This window comes from Aulonocara sp. 'chitande type north' Nkhata Bay, linkage group LG11, assembly GCF_057382095.1.
Source record: "Aulonocara sp. 'chitande type north' Nkhata Bay isolate Kocher_YH1m ecotype deep benthic linkage group LG11, A_spYH_male_GT1.1, whole genome shotgun sequence".
In the NCBI taxonomy this organism is placed as follows: Eukaryota; Metazoa; Chordata; class Actinopteri; order Cichliformes; family Cichlidae; genus Aulonocara; species Aulonocara sp. 'chitande type north' Nkhata Bay.
Genome location: NC_141354.1, coordinates 38,373,008 through 38,387,792, shown reverse-complemented (window position 1 = coordinate 38,387,792; position 14,785 = coordinate 38,373,008). Strand labels below are relative to the sequence as shown.

The following is a 14,785-nucleotide window of genomic DNA, read 5'->3' as shown; positions in this document are numbered from 1 at the left end:
AAAAAAACAAAAAAAAACATGACCTCACCCTGAGTTTTGCTAGTGGTGCTGATGATAAGTACTTGTTCTTCTCTACGGATTACTTCTCTGGATCGAAAAATAAAACATTTTATTAATCCTTTTACTTTGAAATGCGTTTTTACAAAAGACTTCATTTGATAGCTACTTCCGGTGTGAGAGGTCACCATCCGGGGTGAAGATGGCGGCGCCCGATGAGTTGTTTTGCTGGGAAGGAGACTGGGGTTTGCCGTCGGTCAGTACCGACTGCCTGGTGGTTCTGGTGAGTGTCCGCTAACACCGGGCCCGGTCCCGGCTCTGTGCACGGGCGCGTTCACGCTCAGGGGCGTGGGCCGGCTCTGTGCTAACGGCTGCTAATGCTAACGCCTCAGTAAGCGTGCGTTAGCGAGGTTTCATCATAAAACTGCCGGCTGCACGGAGCGTGATCGATTACTCACGTAAACAGTAAAGTGATGGCGCCACAACCAGACTGCAATAAACCGACTTTAGGCGGAAACGGAGTTTTTCTTTCATTTGTTCTCAAAATAAGTAAGCTTGATGTCCATGTGGCTCAGCTGGAGGTGAAACGGGAAGTTTTCTGACCGATCAGCGGTAACATAATAACAATATTCAACAATGATTGGCATGGTTCCTCTCGGCTCCTGTAGAGGTGGACGGATCGATCCAAGTATCGATAGTGTCGATACTAAAGCTGGTATTGGTATCGGCTCGATAGTAGTGCGATAGGATCGATACTTTGTTTCTATCTGCTAAGTTTAATGTAAGTAGATCTCATAAATCATAGCACACTGCTCTCTTGTACATCATCTGCGTTCATGAGTTAAAAGTATTGGTATCAGCAGTACTGGCTCTTTATCTACTCGGCATCTACATTTGCAGTATCACACAGCACTAGCTCGCCGTGGAGCTTTGGAAGGTGGAAATGCTCCACGTTCAGTCTGGAGCTGATCTGATTAAAACATGAATTTCATGGTTCGTGAAGCAGTGCTTCTGGTTGATGTGCAGGAAAGTCTGACTCCATGGAGGACTTTGGATTTTGTGTGTTGGGTCTTTTCCTTCTGTGGTGTTTTGAATGACAGCAGGGTCTGTTTTTGTTGTGTGACAGTGAGTTTTAGAGCGCAGTGATGAGCAGAAAAAACGGCCGATCGTTTGGAGTTGTGCCTGTGTGCTGACTGAAGCCAGATCTCTGGCTCGCATCCTCATGAAGAAGGATGATGGTGGAAACCAGCTCTTTCAGTGCCGGCTGTATTGACTCCAGCTCACCTGTAGGAAGTGAAGTACAGCTCAGATGAAAAAAGCTTCTGATGATTAATACAGTAAAAATCTTTCTCATTCATACCCTCAAAATTAGATTATGATGTTTCATTTGCAGTAATTATATTTCTGATGCTATGGACAAAAATGATGTTTATTCATATGTGGGTCACATCACCAGCTCCTCATTTCTCACAGTTGCTCCCTTTTTTGATGCTAAATCACCATCAGAGGCCGACGTGGCTTTTGTCCCAGGATCGTCTCGCTGTTGCGTGTCCTAGAGAACTTGAGCACAAGGCGTTGCTACAGCAGTAACAGATATTTTGATATCACATAAAAATTAATTGTGGACGATCTGACATGACACAGCTGTACAAGTCCCTAAATGTTCTATTTCTTCAGTCAGCAGAGCAGTGTTGTTACAGGCCTAACAGGACCTGCTGTGATTTTGCTCCAGTGGGCATGTCTCACCCTCCTGCTTTGGTCCTGAGCCCAGAGAGAGAGGGCAGAGCTGCAGTGCTGCGTGCCATGGTTCCTGCAGTGTGACTGTTTACTCGTCCTCAGTGGACGGGAGGAAGAACTGCCTGTTATTTTAAGCTTTCTACTGTTATCTAATCTATTTTTTATTACACACTGTATTCAGAGTCCAGATGTAATAATCCATCCATCTGTTTTCTTTGCCTTTAATTAATAATATAATATTAATAAATTAATTCTAAATCTGTCTCTTACCAAATAGTCATTGACCTGTAGTTCCTTATATGACCACCAGATGGCACCAGAGGTTCTTTTATCGACACGTTCGTCAGACATCAGCTTCAGTTTCAGTTTTACATCAGTCTAGTGGTTCAAATGTGTTTTTAAAAGTGCTTTAAGTCGCTGTGTGTATTAATCTGCACTGTGCTGCTGGTGTAAGGGCGAGCACAGCTGGTGATGTAACGGGGAAGCATTGGCTGTTTCATGACTGTGTCCCTGAAAAGTTTTATCTTCTGAATTGAGAAACACCCAAACATCTCCATAATTCCATCTGGACACGCCTCAGTGCCTCACAAAGGAGGCGCTCAGGAGGAGTCCTGGTCAGAAGCTGGAACCGTCCCCCTCTGAGCTCCTCCCACCTGACCAGCTCCTTACCCTGTGTCCTGATGGTGCAGGCATTCACCAGCAGACGCAAACAGTCACACTGCTGAGCGAAAAACTAAACTTATGGACAGTGCAAAAATGTCTTCTTGCCTTTTTGTAGACATATTTTCTTTTCTTATGTTTTATAATCAGCAGCAGCAGCCCTGTGTGCGCAGCCCTGTGTGCGCAGCCCTGTGTGTGCAGCAGTGTGTGTGCGCAGCAGTGTGCGTGCGCAGCAGTGTGCTGCTGCTAATGCACTTGCACTTGTCTTAATTTTAAACAGCAGAACTGCGTCATCCACAAAGGCAAAGAAACGAGTCTGTTCTGTAGGAGCAGAGCTGTGACTTTCTACCGTCCTATAAAAGCAGCTTCCCTCATCATTCATTCAGTTCATGCTTAAAAACGGGGACTTGTCCTTTAAGTGGAGGCATTAGGTGTAGTGAAAGACTCGCGACCACCCAGAATGCTTTGTGGCTGCAGAGTTTCCATTACTGCCGTGGTCCAGAGACTCTGGTGACAGTGTGGGTACGATGATCCCCGCCTGCCGACCGCGCTGAGGGCCTCAGAGCTCTGCTGAGTGATTAAAGCTGATTGAAACATGTTTGTGTTGGACTGAAATCACACAGCAGAGCAGCAGTGCATGCTGGGTAATGACGGGCTCCTCAGCAGCGGTTGGAAAACACTAATGTGTCACTGCTGCTGTTTTTCCAAACCACTGGAGAAATGTGAATCCACCACTGCACTTTACACTCAATCAGAGCTTTCTTGGTTTTCTTATTGTGGTCTCAGCAGATAGGAGGCGGAGCTTCAGCCGTCCACACAGGTGAAGTGAAAGACTTTCAGCACTTCATCGTGACAAATGATGTCTTCCTGTTGTGTGTTTTCTTTTAAGCGTCTCTCAGTCCGAGTTGTTATCTCAGCGTCCAGCTGTGACCCCGGCGCTCGCAGCCTGTTCTTAACCGAGGTCACGAACAGGCTGCATTTATTCAGATTAAACACATTTATCACCATTTTTATTTGTGATGTCGTTTTGCTCACATTCAGCTTCTATCACTGCCAGCACCGGAAACGTGCTCGTCATCTCCGAGCATAAAGTAAGGAGAGCCTTCAAGAGAGTGAACACCAGGAAAGCAGCAGGACCAGACGGCATCCCAGGTCGTATCCTAAGAGACTGCGCATACCAGCTAGCTCCTGTGTTCACTGAGATATTCAACATCTCTTTATCTCAGTCGGTGATCCCCACATGCTTCAAAGAGTCCATCATTGTTCCTGTCCCGAAGAAACCCCACCCTGCTTCTCTCAATGACTATCGCCCTGTAGCCCTCACCTCAGTAGTGATGAAGTGCTTTGAACGCCTGGTCAGAGACTTCATCATTTCTTCACTACCAGACACACTGGACCCACTACAGTTCGCTTACCGTCCACATCGTTCCACAGACGATGCCATCTCTCATCTCCTCCACACATCACTCACTCACTTGGACACTAGAAGGGGGAATTATGTTAAAATGCTCTTCATAGACTACAGCTCTGCATTTAACACCATAATTCCCTCCACACTCACCACCAAGCTGGAGCATCTGGGACTCAGCTCATCTATGTGTCAGTGGATCTCCAACTTCCTAACTGGCAGACCACAGGCAGTAAGGATGGGCGGACATGTCTCAGCCTCCACCACTCTCAGCACTGGAGCCCCCCAGGGGTGTGTTCTGAGCCCCCTGCTGTACTCTCTGTACACATATGACTGCATGGCCACTACCAGCTCCACCACCATCATCAAGTTTGCTGACGACACCGTCGTGGTGGGCCTGATCTCTGATGACAACGAGACGGCCTACCTGAAGGAGATTAAGAATCTGGAGAACTGGTGCCAGAGGAACAACCTCCTTCTAAACGTCAGTAAGACAAAGGAGCTGATAGTGGACTTCAGCACTAAGCAGGAGAGGAACTACCAGACCCCCGTCATCAACGAGTGCCCAGTGGAGAGAGTGGACAGCTTCAAATACCTCGGAGTTCACATCACGCAGGACCTGTCATGGTCCTGTCACATCAACACCGTGGTGAAAAAGGCCCGACAGCGTCTCTACCACCTCAGATGCTTGAGAGACTTCCAACTGCCCTCCAAGGTGCTCAGGAACTTTTACTCGTGCACCATAGAGAGCATCCTGACGGGAAACATCTTAACCTGGTTCGGGAACAGCACCATGCAGGACAGACGAGCTCTACAGAGGGTTGTGCGGTCAGCTGAGCGCACCATCCGCTCCGAGCTCCCTGACCTGCACTCAATCTACAGCAGGCGGTGCTGGACCAAGGCCAGGAAGATTGTGAAGGACCTCAGCCATCCCAACAACAGACTGTTCTCTCTGCTGAGGTCAGGAAAGCGATTCCGCTCCCTGAAGACCAACACAGAGAGACTGAGGAGGAGCTTCTTCCCGCAGGCGATACGGTCTCTCAATCACACCACCACACAGTACTGACCCACACATATGGTTCTTACACACACACTGGACTTTCTGGACATTGTTATCACTTCATTACTTAAATCACGCTGCTGTTATTGTGTATATATTTATTTATATTTAGATTTCTTCATACATTCTTATATAGTTCTATATTGTGTATTTTGTTGTACAGTTATTTTATTTTCAACTTTAATTTATATATTTTATCTTATTCTCCCAGTTAAATTTACCCTTCATTCTAATTTGTGTTGTACAGTTATTTCATTTTTAACCTTAATTTATATTTTATTCCTTCCTAGTTAAATTTACCCTTTTTAATTTTTCATATTTATTTCCTATCTTATTCATAGCCTTTTCCTTTTTTGTTTTCTTTAGGTCACGAGCAGTTGTCCAAGCATTTCACTACATATCGTACTGTGTATGACTGTGTACGTGACAAATAAAATTTGAATTTGAATTTGATCATTTGTGAGATGCAGTGTTATGAAGCGTTTGGTTTTACTGGGAGTCATGAGGACTCTTTCCCTTTGTTTCTGCATGTAACTGTTTAGCAGAGGAGTGGACGACACTCTTCTGTTTTCAGCACATCCAGCGCGTCCATCGCGCCTGGAGAGTGACTGTGCAGCCCGTGTTACTGAGATCAGCTCACGCTCTGCCACAGCTGCGTGGAACAAACAGCTCCACTTTCATCGTCCTCTGACTTCACTGCTGCACATTTATGGGGAAATTCTTCCTCATTTTTTCTGGTTGTAAAAGCAGAACGAGGCTCTCGACTCTGAGCGAAGCTTTTATTCTTTCTTTCCAGAAGAATTGAGTCACCTCCAGCTTTTACTGTAAGAGCAGTCGGTCCCAATCCCCCGCTGCTCATTACTAATTATCCTCTGACCGTTACAGTAGTTTTTTTTAAATTGCAGGCAATTGACAAAAGACAGAGAACATAAAAAACCATTGTGTGATGTTACATTTTGGTTATTTTCAATCATAACTGCATATTTTTGAGGCAAAACACTCCAGGAAAACATGAAGTTCTATGAACACAAATGCACTAATAACGATCACCAATATACTCGGGGAAATATCGCTCCGTTTCTTGTATCCAGCATTACGCGCCTCTTGTTTTTCACAGCTTCCCAACTTTTTATAAACCTTTTAATATTCAGGGAATCCAGCTTCCAAGTTTGGCCACGCCCACCTTTAGAGGAATGTGTGGGCATAGTAATTCAAAAACTCTTCGTGTGAGCGGGACCTCGTTATAAGGTTGTTTTTGTTTCTGTCTGGCAGAAATAATTGGGTCAGTGATTTTCTGACTGAAGAGAGGAACAGAGAGGCTTCAGGAAGCTTTCAGGTGTTTGTCTTACAGCAGCTCTTTGAGCCTCGGGTCAGCAGGTCTCCGGATAATGAGCGTCCTCGTCCTCGGTGACTGACGGTTCTCTCGGTCTGCAGCTTTGTTTTCAGAGGTTTTCTGGTCCCAACTCTGGAAAGTCTGATCTGATCGTAACATCGGGGCTGTAGTTTCTGCTGAACGAGTCCTTGAACTCGTCTGAGTTTCCCGTGAAGACATCATGTCAGTGTGGTCTGAGTGGGTTTGCTCAGGCTGCCTGCTTGGCTCCACACATGGAAATGTTGCTCAGTCCAACACTGCGGTTCAGACTGAAATGTCTCAACGACCGTCGGATGGATTGTGATGAAATCAGGTCCAGACGGTCTGTTTCCTGGATGCTTTTCTTCTGACAGGTCCATCAGCAGGTCAGCGCTCCCACAGGCACAAAGAAGGAAGCAAAACTAAACACCAGGGTAAACAATAAATAACGTTTGTTTAGAGTGTGGAGCGTAAAATGCAGATTCTGGACTCCTGAAAGTTCACTTTCATTCATCTGGGGTCATTTTTGCCGCGGTCATAGGGGTCGTCCTTTGTTGCGGGCCTTCACAATACAGAGCAGCTTGACTGTTGCTGTGAGTTGGTGCTGTATAAAAAAAAAAGTTTGAATTGTGTTTCTCATGTGTTGTCGTGTTTTCTTCTTTTTTTTCAGGCCTACGCCCAGTTCGCTGGAGCTCCTCTCAAACTTCGAAAGATCTCCAACCCCTGGAGGAGTCCCAGCGGTGAGGCGGCTGCGCTGCAGACACACGAAGAAGAAACTCTGACTTGTTGAAAGCGCTTATTGATTTTTGTTTTTCCTGTCTTCAGGTTCTCTTCCTGCTCTGAGGACCAATCAGAAAGAAACTCTGTCCCGACCCTCTGACATCATCATCCACCTCAGAAAACAGGTAAAACCTTGTTCCCAGGGTTACGGTCCGACAGAAGAAACAAACGTCTTTAACATTCAAATGTTCTGTTGGACATTGGAGAATGAAATCATCACTCTCAGGACTGATGGAAAACAAAAGCAGAGCTGCGAGGAACAAAACTCTGATTGCCACTTGTTGTTTCTGCAGTCAAAACTTTTCCCTTTGCTGTGTGTGTGTGTGTGTGTGTGTGTGTGTGTGTGTGTGTGTGTGCGCATGTGTGTGTGTGTGTGTGTGTGTGTGTGTGTGTGTGTGCGCATGTGTGTGTGTGTGCGCGCCAGTTGGAAAAACTCATTAAACAACAGGAAGCTGCAGCCAGAGACACATTCCAGCTGTTAAACCTCAGCAGGAGAAAGAAGGTAGAAAGAAAGGTGGACCTCCACCTTTGTACAGTGTGGATGGAGAAGGAGCTTTTTCAGGCACTTTCACACCGACCTGGACACGTTGTCATAAATATTTCACAGTCGTGCACGTGAAGAGTGGCGTGCATTACTCAGACTTGTTCAGCCTGCAGGGGTTTGATATGCTTTCTGATCACATGTTGTCATGATTGTTAGTGTGGGTGTGTCTCTGCACCTGCTCACTGGAATAAAATGAGCTAAAGCTGCTGTCGAGCTTCCAGGTTTGCTTCAGCGTCGTGCGGCCTGCTGTTAAAGCAGCATCGTAAGCCCAAACTGGAAGCGCGTCTTTGACATTTGCTCCTGAATATCTTTGAGGAAGAAACTCTCAAACCCAGTGATAACAGCAGTTTCTGGCCCACACCCCCCTCGCTGAGGAGCTCGGCCTTCGTTCAGCAGCTGGAACACATTACCCAGCATGCTCGGTGCCTTCTCCATGTGGTGGGTTGTTCAGAAACCACAGCGACAGGAAAGCTGTTGAAGAAGCTCGGAGGAGAAAACTGCTGGAAGGAAAAACCGTCAGCCCTTCAGCTCCTCTCTTTCTTTACAGAACTTGTTGCCGTTTTGCATCTTCTTGTGGTGTTCTTGCCCCTCGGGGCCCCGCTCGTGTACGAGGAGGACCTGTTAAGTGTTCTCTTAATGCTGCGTGCACTCAGCTGTTGATCAGAGCGGCTCATTGAGCGTGAATTCAGCAGCAGCTCGTTCTGGTTTCCCTGCTGCTGCCACTGTATGCAGCTGCTTGTGCTAATGAGGAAACATGGAAGCGGTTCAAACCGCAGAGACGGCAGCAGCCTGTAAACCCTCCAACACACACTAAAACAAACACCTTCAGCTCCTCTCGAGCCGTTCCTGCAGACGACCGAAGCTTCAGAAACTGAACTTGACTCTAAGAGCAGCTGAAACTCTCACATTTTGTTTGCTGTTATTCAAATAAAGCTGGAACTGTAATCCGTTTACAGCTTGTTGTAAAACTGACGCATAATGCAAATGAATTTTTCACTGACATTCCTGCTAACATGGAGCACGCTCCCGTTCCCAGCTCTCATTCCTTCAAACAGCATCTTAACTGCAGTATTGTGCGTGTCCTAAAACCTGCTGCTACCCCAGTCCTTCCAGTACTCCCAGTGACTCGATAGCTTGTAGAACCACCTTCAACAGGAATCATCTTGTGCATGGCTTCATCAGTGTCTCACATTGTTGTGGAGCAACTCTTCTTCATGCCGTAGCTTCAGTTCATGGAGGTTCAGGGAGGCAGTAGATAATATGAGACAACGAGGACGCTAAGATGTGATGTGGTAAATAAACTCAGACTGTGCAGCCAGTTCTTGTTTTTTAAAGTCGTTGAACATTCAGGCACAAATCACTGACAAAAACAGATTCTAAGTGTTTAGAAGCGACTGCAGTGAGCTCCTTTTCCTTTCATTGGAGCATCATTAACTTGCTCCACTCTTTGTTCCTGTTTTATCGACGTTTAATCCTGATGTACTTTTTTTTTCTTCCCAGAAGTTCAATGCAGACTACGACCTGTCGGCCAAGGAAGGCGCCGACAGCCTGGCCTTCATCTCTCTGATGGAGGAAAAACTCATGCCGGCTCTGGTGAGACGAGTTTCTCTGCTAACGAACCGAGAGTGCGTTTCTCCTGAGCTCGTCCCTGAATCTCTGGATCAATCCTCTGCAGATTTACGCTTTCTGGATCGAGCCAAAGAACTACGTGGACGTGACTCGGCGCTGGTACGCCGAGCACATGCCGTTCCCCCTGAACTTCTTCCTGCCGGGACGAATGCAGCGGCAACAGCTGGAGAAACTGCGACTGCTGCGAGGAGACGAGAGGCTGGAGGCCGGAGAGGAGCTGGAGAAGGAGGTGAGCGCTCGGAGGGGGAGGAGGTCAGAAGAGATCGAGCCTCCTCTGATTTACCAGCTTCAGAATAAAACAGCTGATCGAGATCAAGATGATCCAGATGCCATACTGTGAAGTCATTCTTTAACATTTTATAGGCAGTAAATTCATCTTCGATACATACGTAAAGCCTGTTATCTAATCTAACTTGTGCATTTCTTTCTTCCCTTCCTCCTCGCTCTCTTTTTCCCAACTTCCTTCCTTTCTCAATAAATCCCAGCCTTCTCTTTGTCCTTGTGTTTATAAAAGAAGTGAACGAATTTCCCCTGAATTGAAACTCCAGCATGAGAATAAAAAGTGAGGTCACCGTGTCCGTGGAGCGTCCACCAGACCCCCCGCTTTTGTGAAGGAAACACTGACTTTCAGCCGGCTGCAGTGACAGCAGAACATGCAGAAGCTCCGCGGTTTTCCACTTCAGACGCAGATATCGTTTCCATGTGTTCGGGCGGCTGAAGTGGTTGGAACGAATCTAGACTGAAAGGAAAACTTTTTGTCAGCGGAGCTTTCTGTTGGAAAAGTGCACATGCAGAACAACCAGTCCGCTTTGGACAAAGGTCAGAGGCCACGCTGCGTTCAGGGGAAGGTAGTTAAAAAGCAATTTGTTCCTGTCAGTGCGGAAACCTTCAGAGTCGACTTTTCAGGAATGAACGATCGCCGAAGTCGCCTATTTTCCAGGGTTGTTTCCTCTGAGTTTGACTCCCCTTCAGGTCGTAACCAAGATAAAGACGTCACGGTGGATGGTTCATAGAGACGTAGTCTGGCTTGTCAAGCAGAAACCAGTGAGGCTGGAATTTTGAGTATGTACAGAAAGGGGAATAGAGATGCCAGGAAGCAGAGTGAACTAGAGGGAAAAAGTCAGTCATGGAGCCTGAGGGTGATAGCATCAGTTGGTCTGATGGTTCATCCAAGAAGAGGATCTGGACAACATCTGAATCACAGTTTGGATATTTGTGATCCCAGGAGAAACTCTGGTGGCGTTTCAAGCCTGTAACTGATTTTTAAACCACAGTACCGCTTCACGATGATCGTTGTGGGTGTAGACTATCAGATGGTAACTGAAAGCCTCGAGGGCTTCTCTCTTTGCTTCACACATGCACTCATGCAGACACGAATTGAAATTCGGTGCCCGTTTCGCCCGCTGTGATCAAGGCGGCAGAGCAGCGTGGCGGCTGTATTTATAATGGATTCAATCAAAGTTTGAGAAAGTCTCATTTTATTGGAAGTTACGCATTACGTCGACATGGTCATCTGGATGAACCGGCCCTTTAAATGTCCATAGTACCCGATGCAAATGGAAACTCTGGGCCAAAAACACGCCTCCAGTCCAACAGCATAATATTAACATCCAGATAATTCAGTTATTAATTTGATGTCACGCTCTTTAAAATACTGACTGGGTAAAATATGAATGTACTGCCGAGTGTTTCCGTCATCTGGAGGGAAACCGTAGAAGAACTGCCTGAAATGTTGCACAGAGTCGACATTTTTTGTGGTCGGCACTGATGAAGTCTGAGGTGTGTTTGGATGCTCCAGAAAAGTGAGTTCGTCAGACACTTTTCCCCTGGAGATTATAAACACGTCACACAAATAAATCCTGATGACTTTGGTGAACATTTGGCTGTGCTTGAGGCTATAACGCTCATGTTTGAGAAGCCCTTTCTAAGTGACCGTACCAAAGACGTTTGGTATAACCCGACCTCAGCAGTCAGTCGCAGGAGTTTCTAAGGCATGAAGAAACGAATTGATATGCTCTCTTTGGAGGTGTCCAGTGGAGATATTAACAGCTCTCAGTGGTCGTAAAAGGCATCACACCGTGCAGACTTTCAGCACAGGAGTTGGACACGGACCTTTGGCCTTGGCCATGTTAGTTCCTTGCTTTAGCTTTCACAGTTAAATTTATGGTGGCCCTTGGCTTTTTAATGCTTGGTTTCAATAGCACTAAGTCAGAGGAGCTGGTAATGGAACAGCTGTGTACACAGTGAGAGGAGGAACAATGAACTGCAGGAAATTTACTCCAGACAAGGAGGACCAAGGTCACAAGCATGACATCCAGGCAGCTCGAGACTCCATTGTAGCCTTGGCAGATTTAAGGTTAAAGGTTGGGAATCGGGGGCAAGTAATCGAGACTTTAGAACTGAAGAAGCTTCTCGGATGAGAGGTGAAACATCTTCAAGCAACTTAAAGAAGTCCAGACGCTTTTCTTTCCAAGCTCCTTAGACTACTCGAGACTTTCCATCTTGTGAAGTCTGGTGGGACAAAGGGCCACATATGAACACACCTCTGGGTATCCTAAGGCCTCTCTTCTACCGTCCCAGTACCAGGAACAGAAAAAGCCCCAAAAGCTCCAGCACGAGACGACAAAACTGGCCCGGAGTTTTTTTGTTTACAGCTTTTTAGCAGAACCAGACTTCCTGCACCTTTTGAGCCTTTTTTACAGATATTGTTGATCTATAAACTGAAGCTTCTGGCTTTGACCCAGTTTTGTCTTTCTGTGTCTGTCTTGTGGTTTTCAGTTGTACCGAGATGCTGCCGAGTGCATGAACCTGCTGTCCCAGCGACTCGGCTCTCACAAATTCTTCTTTGGAGACTCGTAAGTTCATCCACACGTTAACGTGAAAACACGAAGTTGGCTTTTCTCACAGGCAGCGCACTTGTATTACTCTGGGGAAACTTTGAAGATGGTCATTAAGTTAAAAGCTTTTCTAGAGGTGTTTCAGGCACCTCCACCCAGGAGGAGACCCGGGGCCGCTGGAGGGTTCGGGAGAAGGAGGTCAAATATACGTTAGACGATAGATTGATGGCTATCATTTTGAAAAACACTGTGTATCATGTCAACTGTGGTAAAAACTCTTGTAGACACCCTGTGTTCATGCACGTCTGTCCTCCTTATGTACCTTACTGCACTGCATACAGTGATGCACTCAGTAATTGTCACTGGGAGTTGCAGTGGTGACACCAGATTATTGGACTTTGACCCTAATAAGCTTTTCTCCCTGCAGGCCTTCCTCTCTCGATGCCTATGTGTTTGGTCACCTGGCGCCCATCCTGAAGTGCAAACTGCCCAATGGGAAACTACAACAGCATCTGAAGTCTCTCGACAACCTGACCAACTTCTGCACCAACATCCTGCAGCTCTACTTCCCCAAAGACGGCCGAGGTGAGGCACACAACAGTCCGAGAGCAGACTTCTCGAGTCCAGGACGAGGCTGGACGCCGTCCCGCTCACTTCAGGACGTTTTAATCTTCTGACAAATTGTTCGCAGACTTTAAAGTGAAACTCTGAGAGCGAGATGTCTGAAACCATTAATAAGAGAAGTAACAACAGTTCAAGCCCGTCAGCATTTTTTGCCTCTGAGATGTTTTGGAATCGTTTATCCGTCTGAGATTGATGTGACATCGTGTAAACCGTCACTCTAAACAGATTGTCTCATTTTAGTCTGAAACGTGTTTTCTGCTGTTTGACTTCTGCCATCACTAACGAGGAACGAAGATGACATCAGGCACACATGTTGTAACACTTAGGGGGAAAAGACCCGGGACGCTTATCGGAGCGCTGTCACAAAGACGATGTTTGTTTTATTGGAGAGATTTTTGTTGTTGGTGCCTTTTAGAAAGTTTTGGTTGTGAACTTGACACCGTCTGAAACGCTCCCAGCTCGCTTTCATTTCAGCACACAGAGTATTTCCAGTAGTCGGAGTCTTGTGTGGACCGTTTCCTGCTGTGTGAGCGGGGACACCAGTGGAAAAGTTCCCAGTTCAATTCAGATTTAATTATAAAGCACCAGTTCACCACAACAGTCCTGCTTTATGCTCTAAAGTAAAGAGACTACAGCATCAACCCACAAATCTGTGACGCAGCACTTTACTACTACTTTACTTCTTTAGTTACAGTGTTTCACTTGAAAGAACAACTTTTAAAAGCCCACTCACATGTTCTAAGAGCATGGGGTCAAGGGTCAGGGTGCTTGTCATTGATGGTTCAGCTTTAAACCTAAACCATAGCCACAAACCCTGTGAAGGATCCTGGGAGCTTTTGAATTGTAGCTCGTGTTAATGCAACCTGCAGCGGTTCCTGATGGTCTACACAACTTCGTCTCATGCTTCAGTAATGTGACATTGACACGTTGTTGTGGTTGACATTTTGTTTATTGCTCCTGGAAACTCTGACATTAGTGTTCAAACTGGTGCTCGAAGCGCGCCGGGCTCTCTGGAGCTGCTGGATGATCACAGCTCAGGAAAGAAATGAAGCGCTTCGCCTCTTCGATAGGAAGACGAGAAGCAAAGTTTTCCACAGGAATTCTCGTTTCCAACTGCTGCGGTGATTTCCTTATGTGTCCTGTGGGAATCCCTGCATTGATACGGCAGCAGACCCGGTCCGCACACTCGTATTTCCACCCCAACCGAGGCAGAAAAAGTCAGAATGTGCACGATGAGCCAAAATGGCACCAAAGTGCACCAGCAGCTGTGATGTAGTGTTTCACGCTGCGGTTAGCGAAGCCACCGTGAGCGAGCAGAAACCGCCTAGAGTAGAAACACAGTAGAAACACGGCTGACATTCTCCCCGTTGTTGTTTTTTGGTTCAGAGAGCTTCAGTCAGAAGACTTCCCCCCACTCTGAAGGCGGAGACTTCGACCACGTTCCCAACAAGCGGAGGAAGCAGTTCCTGTCTGCTCTGGTGGCTCTGGGCGCCATGCTGAGCTACGCCCTCCTGACAGGCATGGTGTCAATCCAGCACGCCCATCACGAGGCGCTGGAGGAGCCGCCGGACCTGCAGGACATCGGCTCCCATCACGACCACGAGGACGAAGGAGACGGCTGAGGACGACGGGCCGAGGCCGCCGTGGGACTCCGCGGACAGCAGTGAAAATGTTCAGGATAAGATCCAGGTGCAGTTAGACAAAGTTTGGGTCCATCTGACCAAACAGGAAGCGTCAGTGTGAAGTTTATCAAATGAAAAAATAATTTATCGACACAAACGAGCCTCTGTGGACAGGAAGTGGAGTTTGGTGCTGGTGTATGTACAGAAATGAATTAAAGGAAAAGTGGAGTCACATGGTTTTGTTTAGTTTTCATGTGTTCTGTTTTATTTTCAACATAATATGAAGCAAAAGGAGAAGAAATGTTGACAGCGTTCACTACTGATGCATCTTTGTTCTGAACATGTTTCAGCGTAAGTTTCATGTGATGACGACACAAGAGAATAAAGCTTTAAATGCAGACGGATGGCTCCGTACTCATGGAGGATTCAAACAAAGCTTATTTGGGTTCATTTGTTGTTTTGTGGCTTAAATGATTTTTTTTCTCCATATAATCAAAGTCACCAGCAGCTGCCTTCACTTCATCTGTGGAAGTTAT

The 14,785-nt window shown here is 46.6% G+C and overlaps 2 protein-coding genes across 2 annotated transcripts; both read left to right on the top strand.

Moving 5' to 3' along the window:
- The first annotated feature begins 155 nt into the window (after window positions 1-155).
- On the top strand, window positions 156-14,481 carry mtx1a (metaxin 1a). Its single transcript, XM_086312566.1, has 8 exons — window positions 156-280; window positions 6,884-6,953; window positions 7,039-7,118; window positions 9,038-9,130; window positions 9,213-9,395; window positions 11,945-12,021; window positions 12,431-12,588; window positions 14,014-14,481. Exons 1-8 carry the CDS (start codon window positions 200-202, stop codon window positions 14,247-14,249), a joined length of 978 nt encoding a protein of 325 aa, XP_086168692.1. The 5' UTR covers window positions 156-199; the 3' UTR covers window positions 14,250-14,481.
- LOC147319803 (uncharacterized) lies at window positions 3,042-5,310 on the top strand. Its single transcript, XM_086310125.1, has 4 exons — window positions 3,042-3,062; window positions 3,284-3,355; window positions 4,221-4,837; window positions 5,229-5,310. The coding sequence occupies exons 1-4, from the start codon at window positions 3,042-3,044 to the stop codon at window positions 5,275-5,277; spliced, it is 759 nt and encodes a 252-aa protein (XP_086166251.1). The 3' UTR covers window positions 5,278-5,310.
- Window positions 14,482-14,785: the final 304 nt, after the last annotated feature.